The sequence below is a fragment of the Peromyscus maniculatus genome, chromosome 19, assembly GCF_049852395.1.
Source record: "Peromyscus maniculatus bairdii isolate BWxNUB_F1_BW_parent chromosome 19, HU_Pman_BW_mat_3.1, whole genome shotgun sequence".
In the NCBI taxonomy this organism is placed as follows: Eukaryota; Metazoa; Chordata; class Mammalia; order Rodentia; family Cricetidae; genus Peromyscus; species Peromyscus maniculatus.
In genome coordinates this window covers 57,232,037-57,244,753 of record NC_134870.1, presented here as the reverse complement: position 1 = coordinate 57,244,753, position 12,717 = coordinate 57,232,037, and the positions used below count along the sequence as shown (strand labels likewise).

Genomic DNA, 12,717 nt, shown 5'->3' with positions numbered 1-12,717 from the left:
GGCTGCAGGGAGATAGCATGTAGCTTGCAGTCGGAGGTGGGCATTGGAGAATTGAACTGGTCAAGGGAGATTGGTAAACTATCAGAACGGGAAGGGCATGGCCAAGCTATCAAAAGATCAGTAGGAAGGCTAAGTTTTCTTTCTGAAGGATTCTGTGCTTTCTGTCTAGTATGTCTTAACCCCTTGGTTTCCACTACTGGCCTGAGGCTCAGTCTCCACAGAAGAACTGCTCCAGGACTTTGGTGTAACCTCCTGTTCATCCCCTGATGTGAATATTCTCAGTGTCATGGCAGAAGTTCCTCACACTGGCATCCTCTTGCTTCTTCTAAGTAGGCAGGGGCTCTCTCCTTACAAGTGATTCCTATCACCGTGGCCCCAGGCTCTCTCTAAGTGGCTGCTCTTGCTTTGTATCTCCAGGCCAGTCCACATGTCACCTGAACAGGGACAGCTGCAGGAGCAGGGAAGCCATTGGCTGTTGGTTTTCTTAACAAATGACTCACTAGTTTGCCATCCGGTTCTGCCATCCGGTTTCAAACCTGGTTTGAGCTGTCCAGGGTCCTTGAGGGAAACAGTCTGATTGCAGATGAATGAGCTTTTGCGATGCATGAGGAATTTCTCGTTTATTTCTAGACTTGGGTTGCTTTCCACTGAGATGTATTGGGGTGGCTAGAGAGCTCATGAGGTTCTCTCTCCTTTAAGCAGAAGTTCCACCCAGAGCCCATCATGAATTGCATACTGAACAGCAGCACAGGAGACTGCACTGGAATAGCCCTTTGGCTTTGGAGATGAGAGGCCAGCTCTCTGGCCTCCACTGTTATGACAAGGTCTTTCCGTGGGCATATCAAGGTCCTACATTTTAAAGGCACTTGACATACAGTGACCTCTGACATTTACTGGTTAGGTAACTGCAGGTGACATCTCGCTGCTAGCTTATGGACATAGAATAATTACGGGAGCGATCTGTCCCCCTTCCCAAATAAACGATTTCAGTATGTACCTGGAATGGGTATTGAGAGTTGGGACATGGGATATGTTTGAATGAAGCATTGGCTGCCTTCATCTTTGCCGTAATTATTCTGTGAACTGGAAATGACTTCTCCAAATATGAAAAGCCTAAGGTCTTTGGCTGTTTGTTTTGTTTTTCCAGAGGGTGGAATTATCCTGTGCTGTCACTGTGTTCTGTTAGTAGGAGCTGGTGATGAGTGAAAAGACAACTCAAAGGAGACAATATGGCATAGTAATCAACCCGGTCTCTCCAGTGTGGTCATTTCGCAGGAAAGCTTTATAAGCAGTCCACTGACATGACCTCTGTGTGAGAGGGTGGATGAATAAGACACAGCCTGCACTCACTCGGGGCTCCTTATCTGAACTGAAGTCAAGTTTCATGTTCTGCCATATGCAGGATAATGACCCTGACCTTCCACCAAATGGAAAAAGTTAGCTCAAAATGGATTAAAGACCTAAACGTTAAAACACTGAAGTCATACAAAGTGGCATGCTATGGATTTTGCAGTGATTTCTTAGACACGTTCCCAAAAGCAGAAACAGACGCAAGTGAAATCATCCCAAACTTTAAAACTTACCTGTATAAATGAAACCCTGAAAGGAGTCAAAAGGCAGCCCATAGGAAGAGAGAAAATGTTTGGATACCATTTACCTAATGAAGGATTAGCATCTAGAATATGTTTTAAATGAGATAATTTAACAGCAATAAAAGTCAAGCTGGTTCAAAAAAGGGCAAAGAACTTGAATAGTTATTTCATCAAAGAACATATACAAACAGCTAACAAAGCTGTGAAAATCACTCAATCTTATGAGTCATTAGAAGAGTGCAAACCCAAACCACAGTAAGATAGTCCCCTTATACCCACTATCATAAGAAAAGGGGAAGGAAAGGTTAAGCATCAGTCAGTGTTAGGGTTTGGCTATACAGTGTTCCTTCTCAAGGTCCTTGTATGCTGGGGCTTGGTCCCTTGCTGGTGGTATTGTTTGGGGAGATGAGATCTGGAACAAGTCCCTGGGGCCATGTCCTAAGATGTGTCTTGTCCCCAACACTCCCCTGCTGCTTCTCTGCTTCCCGTGCTGTGAGCTCTGCCATGCTCTTCACCATGGTGGACTGATAAGTCTGAAACCATGAGCCAAATTAAATCTCACTCTTGGGTTTTTCAGTTGGCATTTGATCACAGCAACAATAAAGCTAACTAATATAGGAAAACTGTAAGATGTAAAATGATGTAGCCTCTGTGGGAAAGTAATGAGGTTATTTTTAAATGCTTTCACTAGAACTTTCATATGGGCCAGCAATCCCACTTCTGTGTATTTTTTTCATGTCCATATACATCTAAGAGGATAGAAAGCAAGGTCTTGAAGCATTCAAGTACCCATGTCTATAACACTACTCTTCAGTGACCAATAGAGGCTACCCATTTACTATTTGGTGGGTGTCTAAAATAGTAAAATTGGTATATACATCAACACAAATGAACTCTTAGTCTACCTTTTGACATGATACATGAACTAGTCTTGGAGACATTATGTATTTAACCTAATTAGGAGACATTTCACCCTGTTTTTAAATTGAGCAGATACAGCCAGGCATGCTAGAGCACACCTGGAATCCCAGCACTTGAGAAGATTTCTGTGTCCATAGAGATTTATTCTTACATGATGAAATCATTCTACAGCTCTGTGATACCGCTTTGTGAGGGCACCCAACCCTTGTAAATTACACATTTACAAATTTTTAAAATGAAAATCTTTGTATTATGTATTTTATGCACATTTTTTTTAAAAAAAAGTATTCTAACTGCCTGTACCCTTTTCACATATCTTCCCTGGATAATGTTCAGGGTCAGAAGTGAGCGCTGTAGTCTGTATCAAGGTTCAGCCCCTCAACTTGAACATTTGTGGCCCTCAGGAGGAAAGGCATTTCCTGGAGACCCCATGATGGGACAGACATTCTGTGTCCTGCATGCATGTCTTAAATGGCAGTGCAGGGGTACCTCTTCCTTTATTGCAAGCTCCACCCAGGCCAACATGGCTGTTTCTAACTATGTTCATAAAAGGTGGAGAAACCCCACAGGTTTCTGAATCAACCTCCATGACAAAATTATATGAGAAAGTTGGGTAACAACTATCATCACCCAGGTACAAAAATGGTCATGTAGCTAGTTCTTAAATACTTCCAATGCTCTGTTGATACAAGCCTGCAAAGAGAACTTTAGAAAACAAATTTATGTCTACAGAGATCCAACAGGTGACCTTGGTGGGTGAATATGACTGTGTGAGGAACTGGAAAAGAGCACAGACTTCAACCAAAGGGACACCTACTGATGCCCCAGACCATTGTGCCAGCAGCAGAACTGGGGTCTAATTGTACTTCTTCCTGTTTTCAAACTATGGCCAGAAACCCAGATATTTGCAGGAAGTCTCCCAATCTTTAAGCAGTGGGAATATTCACAGGCAACAGTTGCTTATAAGACATACACCTGTATGTGATGAGTTCATGATGAAGTGGGCACTTAATTTTCACAGGGAAAGGAACTGAGATGATTTGGGGTACAATGTCTGTTGTGTTTCAGTGGGGCAGCAGCAAAGCAGAAGAGCAGAAGCCTGGGTGATACAGCATCTCAGGGTCTGTTGGGGAAGGACAGGAGTCACGGGGTGGAGAGGGCCTTGGAGAAAGATGAGAATGAGCAAGTAGGGGATTGAACTTGGAGCAAAGGAAGCCGCTGAACAGTTTTCTCCCATCAAATCCGGCTCCTTACAGAGCATTAGGAGGATTTAAGAACTAGCCATATGATGTAATCTGGTGTCTGGTTTATATGTGAGTCATCTTGGGGTCTGATTCTGCTGACTGTTATATCACTTGATAGCTGCTTGTTTATTTTGCTCTTGCTTATTTATGTGTGTCAGTTTTGTTTTTTGATTTTTTTTTATTGTATGCTGTGCGTCATTTGTAGAGAAATGCTAAAGCCTGGGGAACTTGCCAATAACTCTCTGAGACAGGCCTCCTCTGTTGTCAGATCTGTAACAGGAAGCTGAGTCATGCTAATCCCGAGTTAAGTTACTTTGGGGCTCTGTTGTCACTATATTTTCCGTCAGTGCTTTTCAGTCTTCAAATGTTCAAATCCATTCTGTTCCTTTGTGCTGTGGGTATCCGTGGGTTCTCTCTGTATTCCACTCTCAGCTTTCTGAGGTCCCTCCACAATTCTCTTGTCCATTCTTCAGTCATAGATTCCTTTTACTTTATATTTCATACTGGAGTTGTGGGAGCAGACACAGTTTCGCTTTTCTTTGTCCCACGCTTCTGGGCCTTAAATACGTAAGACCTCTTCTTCACGCTCATCCCCAGACAATCATGGACAGAACAGTATCTTCTACCATCCCCTCACAAGCAGTGAGTATGTATAATGCCTACAGGAGAGAGCATTTGCTCCCCATCTTGGGGGATTGACTTTTTTTATGGTAATGATTAAAGGTAGGAGAGTTCTACAGTTAAGAAATATTCCACTGAGCTTCTTAGCATGGGTGAGGAGTGAACACTATCAGTAGGAGGCAGAGGGCACAAGTTATGAGGCAAGAGTTGAGGCAAGTGTGAGAAAGGTGGAGGCCCAGCAGACTTTTAGTGCTTACTGTCTGTGAGGCACTATGCCATGTAATGTGTGTGCGTGTCTAAAATTTTATCTAATACAGCCATTTTATATTGGAGAATTTGATTCCCATTTGGAAATAAGAGACTAAGGTTCAGAGATCTCAAACAAGTTGTCAAGGATTCAAATGTAGCTCTCTTTGATGGTAAAATTTTTTTCTCTGCTGGTGTGTGGGTGTGTGCAAGCATACACACATAGAGGCTAGGGGGTCAAATTTTTGTTGTCTTCTCTACCACTGTCTTCATCTTGCATTTCAGATAGACTGGCTGACCAGCAAGTCCCTAGGATTTTCCTGTATCGACCCACTCATCCTCTGGGAGGGACTGTGTTTATAGATATTCACCACCACACCAAACTTCTGCATGGGTACTACAGATCTGAGCTTGGATCTTCATTTTTATGCAGAAAGTACTTTATCCACTGAGCCATCTCCCTAGCCCCACAACCTTGCACTCTTAAGTACTCTGTAGATATATCACATACTTCTGGGATCCAGGGATAGAGAGACACAGGGCAGGACAGGCTTAAAGAGGTAAAGCAAGCAGACCTGTGACTGAGCAGGGAGGCTGTGGAACTAAGGATCTACTGTGGGAATATTTTCAAGTTTCTGACTTGAGCAAAGAGGTGACAGATGGTCCAAAAAAAGAGAGAAAGGTGAAGTCACTTTTAAGTGTGTTGAGTTTAAATTTCCATGAACACAGTATAAATGCCACAAGGCAAAGAGCAGAGTTAAAAGGTAAATGTCTACAGTGACTCCTAGATTCTGTATTTGTCTTTATTATGGGGTAAGTACTAATAAGATGTTCTTGATTACAGGCTCACCAGGACCCAAGGGAAGTCCTGGATTCCCTGGTATGCCAGGCCCTCCTGGACAGCCTGGCCCACGGGGCTCAATGGGACCTATGGGACCATCCCCTGACCTGTCTCACATTAAGCAAGGCCGGAGGGGCCCTGTGGTCAGTATCTCCTCTGAGACCCATGTAATACTGGGGGAAAATGGCTCTTGCTCTGTACATTTATTGTAGTTAAATCAGATGCTTGTGTCTTCTAGGGCCCACCAGGAGCACCAGGACGACATGGCTCCAAGGTAAGTCTTGTAAATGGTCCTTAACAGCTACAGGTCTGTTTCTAGCCACTTGGACATCCAACGAAGCTTGGCAAACCCCATTTACCATTGAAAGTTGAGACACAGCTATACAAGTTGAGAATGGCAAACCCCACAGCCTATAATGCTTGAAAATCCTAAACTTTTAGAGCATATGCAACATTGTGGGGGAAATGAATTTCAAGCTGGGTGTTGTGTTATAAGTCTTGTGTAGTTAGGATTACACTCATATTCCTCACTAATCTATGGTTTTTTTTAGAATGGCCTCACTTATTTAAGTGGAGAACCGCACACAGCTCCATTCTACACAAGTGCTGGCTTCTCTCTAGAGCTGACAGCTGCTTGCTTCAGCCAGCAGCTGGTGTGCCTGCCTTACTTTCGAAAGGCTGGTGTTTCGCACACTTCCTAGAAAGACAAGATTCCTCATCAGATCTGGTTTGAAAATACATAGCCTTGTGAGAACTCAGCAGCCAAGCCACTCAACCCAAGCTTGCCAGTTCCAATAAGAGGCCCCCCTGAATCCAGCTCCAACTCTGAATTTATTCCCTGCAGGAGGACGGTGGTGGGTGGTGGGTGTCTAACCAGAGACAGTGGTGCTAACATCTGCATGCTCCAGAATGCTAACCCTCACCTTTCGGTTTTAGGGGGAGAGAGGAGCACCTGGGCCCCCAGGGTCTCCGGTAAGTTATACTGTCTGTCCTGCTTACCCAGTGGGGATGCTCTCAAGAGTGTGGCACTCATAAAATGGTAGAGCTTGGGCTGGTGAGATGACTCAGTGGGTAAAAGCACTTGTCATCAAGCCTGATGACTTGAGTTCAATTCCCAGGACCCGAATGTTGGAAAGAGAGAACTGACTCCTGCAAATCATCCTCTAACCTCCATAGGAGTGATATACATATCCCCACACAAGTAAATAACATTTAAACATTTTTTTTAAAAAAATATATGTGTGGGTGGAAGTTTCTGTGCCAACAGCCAGCTCCCAAATAACCACACAGAAACTAATTATTAATTATAAATGCTCAGCCCATAGCTTAGGCTTGTTACTAACTAGCTCATACAACTTAAATTAACCCATTTCTATTAATTTACATGCTGCTACATGGCTCATGGCTTGTTGCCTCATTTTCTGCATGACCTTCTCCCTCTGTGTTTGCCTAGTGACTCCACCCATCTTCTTCCCAGTGTTTTCTCAGTCTTGCTCTCCTGTCTAACCTCTTTCTGTCTATCTATTGACCACTTGGCTCTTTATTAAACCAATGAGAGCAGCACATCTTCACAGTGTACAAAGGATTATTCCACAGCATGTATGAGTGGGTCTTAGTAGCAGAAGACACATTCAGCTGTCACTCAGGCAGTCGAGTCTGTGGTTAGGAAGAAAGCTGTAGATGCCTTAAGCAGCTCATTTGAATTTTTAAAATCTGTTTCCTGTTGTTACTTTTTCTTTGATCTTGACAATCTTTATGTGAAATATGTCCTCTGAAGCCCACTATGCCAGGAATCCCTTTTCAAATGTATCATAAGATGTTTGAAAGAAAGGCTGAAGATGCAGCTTAGTCAGTATAGTGCATGGCATGCAGGCAAGGGGACCTGAATTCAATCCCTGGAGTCCATGTGAAAAAGCCAATATTATTAGAGTACACTTGTAATCCTAGTTCTGAGGAGGCATTGCATAAAAATTAAAGCTTACCAAATATTATACGTGATGAAGAATATCTAATAATAGAATAAGGAAGGTTTGATTAGGATCTTTCTAGACAAGAAGGAACAACATACTCTCAGCTTCATTTAGTTGCCCCTCTTATAAGCATATTAATAACTTCATTATTTTTTTTAAGCAAGAGCAGAAAACATTTCAAACTCTTCCTTCCCTCTAAGCCCTTTGCATTCACTCCATTTAAATGTCCACCTCTGAGCCCAGTGGAAGCCTGTGGTGGTGAATCTGCATTTTACAGGTGGAGAAAGCTTAAACAGAGACATCAGGTCGTTTGCCATGAACACACAGCTCAGAAGAGGTTGGTTCAAATCCAGCAGAATCTTAACCTCTTGACCACTGCACTGACCTCCAGGTTTCTTTGGGAACTCCCCTGAGAAAGGAGAGGTGACTGTGTCACCAGTGTCCATGTGTGAGAAGAGGGACCGGAGGACAAGCCTGAGGATCCCAGGCTGCTCCTGCAGACCTTAGATCTATCTACTCTGTTTAGGCCACAGAGTTGGTTAGAAGGTAGTCAGTCACCCACGAGCCACAGGACTCACAGCAAGCCAGTTTGCAGGATGCTGCCGTGACGAGTAGCTGTAACTTCACAGCTTTGATTCCTCCCACGTGCACAGGGGCCCCCGGGTTCTTTCGACTTCCTGCTGCTTGTGCTGGCTGACATCCGCAATGACATCGCCGAGCTGCAGGAGAAGGTGTTCGGGCACCGGACTCCCTCTTCAGCGGAGGACTTCCCCCTACCTCAGGAATTTTCCAGCTACCCAGAGACTCTGGACTTGGGATCTGGGGATGACTCCTCCAGAAGAAGTGAAGCAAGAGACTCTGAGGCCCCCAGGAACTTTTATCCATAGCACGTCCCACGTCTTCATGGCACCAGAAGAGAAGCATAGCTTCGCCCAGTCATTGCATCGGAAGGAAAACACCACTGGAGGCCCAAAGCCTTTTGTCTGTACTGTCTTCCTGCCCTCTCTTGACTCTGCTTCCAAATCCTGTTTTCCAGGTACCCTGCACATCACACTGGCAACAGGAGGATGTGATGGTTAACATGCTCTTCTTGAAGAGCCGCTGGGTGGTTTTCATCAGGACCATCCTTGACATCCTAGTTCTTCGGGAGCTTTTGAATTTCTAAGTTAACTGTTCCCACAGAATCTTACATTTTGACACAGTGCCAATAGGGGAGGCAAAGTGGGCTCTTGGAAGTGTAAGGTTCGTCCTAAAAAGAAAATTGTGTTCAAAATACTTGACTGTTCACCCTTTACAGTCGGGAGTATGGCTCTTCAGTTAAAGGGGGATTGAAGGAGCACAATGTAGATTGATGTTGATAAAAAAAAAAATGACTTTTGCTTCGCAATATCACAGATTTCAAATTCTGCATCCTATTTTCCAGGCTTCTTATTTTATATTTAGTTACAGAAACAAAAGAATTAAAAAAGAAGTACAAAATGCCCTAGCACTGACCAGGTGGCCAGAAGTTCCCCCAGGCCCTGATCCTAGCTGAATCAAGGCTGGAGGGAAGTTGTTGGCCTGGAATCTTGGCAAAGGGTGACGGGGAGGCATTGAGGAGGGCTTCACTAATGCTTGATCACCAGAGGCAGGTTAATCTGCTCTTAAGACACTTGGAGTTCTCATCCCCAGCCAGTCAAGCTAACCAGTGCCCTGGGAATAATGCACAGCTGAGAGATCGCTGAGACAGAGAAGGGGAAGAGATTTTTTTCTAACTTGACATAATTTTCCACTATTTTCCCCTGATTTGGTTAAAATCCCTGTTCTAGGTCTCCTTGACTTTTTCCCCTGGGCCAGATGGAGATGGCTTGGAGGGATGCACATTCTCCAGTGTCTCCCCAAATCCTTTCTTAGAGCAATTATAGAATCCCCAGGGACTCATGTTCCCAGAAAGGAACAAGAGGCCAGGTTCCTTCCTTGTGTCTTCGAGCTCTCTTGAGCTTCCCAAGGGATCTTGCTCATATGGTTGCCTACCCCAGGGTCCCTTGTCTGCTATCCTGCAGTGTCCCCTCATAGTTCTAAGAAGTTTCCATTTACCTCTTCCCCATATCCTGAGAGGCTCCATCATCTCCCACCCCTACTATGACGGGTTGTTGGAAGAAAATTGCTATTGGGTCTGCATGGCATGGCACTGTCCATCCTTCCCGAGCAATGAGAAGGGGCTCTGTCTACAGAGCTCAGGTGGCCCAGAGGTCTTTCGATTCCTCTCCATCCCTCTTATGACCCCTTCCCTTCTCTCTCTTTTCTCTCTTCCTCTCCCTTTCCTTTGCCCCTTCTCTTCTTCCTTACTTCCTTCTATCCCTTTCCTCCTTCCCTCCCTTCCTCTCCCTCCACCAGTCCCTCACTTCTCTTATTTTCTTCCCTCCCTCCATCCCTGCTTGCCTGCTGGCCTCCTAATCCAGTAGAAAGGCAGGATTCCCACACACTCATGCTGAATCTCCAGTGGCTGTCCACCAGCAGTTCATGGTAAAGGCAAACACACACTTGCCTGCTTGTTTCCTGTCTCTTCCTCTTTCCCACTCAGTCTCTCCAGAACCTGAGCATCACCACAGATGGCCTTGCCAACCATGGGTTCCTGAAGAGATGGATGCAACCACAGTCAAGTCCCACCTGGAACCTATTTCATGCTTGCCTGCTTATAGAACCCGGAGTTTCAAGGGTGTGGATGGATGAATTCTTAATACTATGCACAGGCTCTGTGAGCAATGATATGTCCATCTTTTTTATGAGGAATTTTATAATCTCTACTTTCTCTAGACAGTGAAATGTGTCTAGAAATATAATCTTTATTGCCAAATGCTGTTTAAATACAAGCACACTCCATGCTTGGCCAGAGGCCAGGATAATGTACTAAAAGAATGAAGTGAAAGTCATAATACCCGGGATTCATGAGTCTATTCTAGATAATTATCTCCAGTAAAACATACAATAGCCTGTATCTTGTAACCTCAGTCTGCTGGACCAGGTCAATTTAGGTAATCATTACTCCTCAAATTTTCAAAACTTGGACTACCAACTACCTATAAGACCAAAGTATGCCCCCTACTTGTCCAAATTATAGGTTCTTTTCAGTGATAAAGCATTATTGCTCATGTATCTTTTTGTTGTGGATAAAAAAAAAATCAAAGCTTTACTATCTAAACAAACTTCTCAAAAATCCCATGGTTAAACAGATTTACTGAGTCACTTCTTATCTCATGGCAAAAATGTTTTTTTTTAAATATCTCCCTCAACTCATTAGTAGAATTGTTCAATTTTTCTAATCCCCACAAGTAAGACTTGTGTTTATAAAGCAATGAGAATAAAAACTCACTGAGAAGACATGCATTTTAGTTGAAAAAAACTACTCTCCCTTCCCAGTTCTAGAGGGAAAAATAATTAGCTTTCCTGTGCCCAAAAAAAAAAAAAAATATTAGTAGCCAGATACAGTGGTATATGCCTGTAATCCCAGCACCTGAGAAGTAGATATAGATAGGAGTTCAATGTCAACCTCAGCTACATAGCAAGTTTGAGGCCAGTCTAGGCTATATGAGAGCCTATCTCAAAACAACAGTAATAATAATTATAATAAATAATAATAATAATAATAATGAGTAGGAGACTGGAGAGATGACTCAGCAGTAATGATGCTTGCTGCTCTTCCCGAGGGCCAGAGTTCAATTTCCAGCTCATGCATCTGGCAGCTCACAAACTCCTATAACCCCACTTCCAGGTGATCTGATGCCCCCTTGTGGCTTCTGTGGCACCTGCACTCACATGCACATATACACACATAGATACACATACTCCTTTTTTTTTAAAGGAGTGGGTACAAAGAGGATGCTGCCCTTTCTTGCTTTCTGTGTTACTCTCCAGTACTTGCTACAGAATTAACTAAAGTCATATTGCTGTGTAGAGTCAGTCCATTGTCCAACAGGTAAATAATAAGTGCCCATTGACCTTCAAGGGAAAGAAGGAATATTACCCCACCAAAGACCAGGTGCAGAGCACCCAGGTAGGTCCAGATAGGCCATGTTCTCTTTCCAAGGTTCTAAACAACCTTGGCCTTGGGATTGTCACTATCAGGCATGTTGGGACAGATCTTCTTCATGACCAGGCATCATACTTCATCTTGGGGGTCTCAGGAAGCAACCACCCATCTTATTTTGAATATCATTTCCCTCTTCTTCCCTTATCCAGGCTGTGTCACAGAGACAGCCTCAGCAGGCGCCTCCTGCAAGCAAAATTATCTGCCAGGCAACCTTTCTGAAAGGGAAAATCATTTGCTGGGACCTGAGCCAAGCAATAGAATAGAGCCTTCTAAAGTTATTGGTCATGTATTCAGGGAAATAGATGTATTATTTCCTGACATAGTAATCATATATGTTTCACAACATATCAAAAATAAGTTTCTATTTAGATGAAAAACAAGAGCTGTAATTGTTAAAGCTGAAACAATATGCTTTATATACTCCTCCTACAAATGTTACCATCAGAGAGAAACCATGGAAAGGATGTTTGGGCTACACATCCCTCAGGGAGCTCAGCATGTTCTGTCTCATTCCCAGAGCTTGTTCCCTTGAGGGGTTCATGAGTCTGTTTCTGTTTCCCAGTGACTGGTATTATACTTCAATATCTCTCTCCATTATTTATATCAGGTCATATAACAGTCAAACTGATATTCCAACAGTCATGGATGTAATACTATGAAGTGCTTTTGTATGACTGTATATGCTTAATAACAAAGTTATTTTTCTTACGTGGTTCTCCTGTGTTTTGTCCGGTCACTACTGTAAAAGGAGCCATCCCCTGGCCAACTGAATATGGTGCATCCATTACTCTTCTTGTTGAATGTCAAAATATCTGTATGACAAAAGAAACTTTGGGGAGGGTTGTTGTTGTTGTTGTTTTGGTTTGGTTTGGGGTTTTTGTTGTTTTGTTTTGTTTTGTTTTGTTTTTTGCTCATGGTTTGAGGGACACTTCACCGTGGTGGGGAAGTCACAGCTGCAGGTATCACGGTGGCTGTTAACATTGCCTTTGCACTCAGGAAGCAGAGATACGTGCTTCCTTATTGATTTTTGGCCTCTCTGAGAACTAAGTACCGATCTATCTGCCTCCTTCCTAGACTAAGAGGGCCTGGGAGGGCTGAGGAGATGGTTTACTTGGTAAAATGTTTGCCATGCAGGCATGAGCACTCATGTTCAGATCCCCAGCACCCACGTAAAAAGCCGGGTGCCACACACATCTGTAGCCCCAACACTGGG

The 12,717-nt window shown here is 43.6% G+C and overlaps 1 protein-coding gene across 6 annotated transcripts in view; it reads left to right on the top strand.

Annotated features, from left to right (window-relative positions):
• Positions 1-12,717, top strand: part of Ccbe1 (collagen and calcium binding EGF domains 1) — a 261,885-nt gene that overhangs the window by 240,065 nt on the left and 9,103 nt on the right. Inside the window, exons 8-11 of one of the 6 annotated variants that reach the window (XM_006970060.4) lie at positions 5,469-5,608; positions 5,704-5,739; positions 6,402-6,437; positions 8,089-12,212. In XM_006970060.4, the coding sequence (XP_006970122.1) occupies positions 5,469-5,608; positions 5,704-5,739; positions 6,402-6,437; positions 8,089-8,322 (446 nt within the window). In that variant the 3' untranslated portion in view covers positions 8,323-12,212. Of the gene's footprint in view, positions 1-5,468; positions 5,609-5,686; positions 5,740-6,401; positions 6,438-8,088; positions 12,213-12,717 lie in introns of those variants that run through there. The other 5 variants (XM_076555388.1, XM_042263829.2, XM_076555391.1 and 2 more) reach the window with 5 other exon arrangements.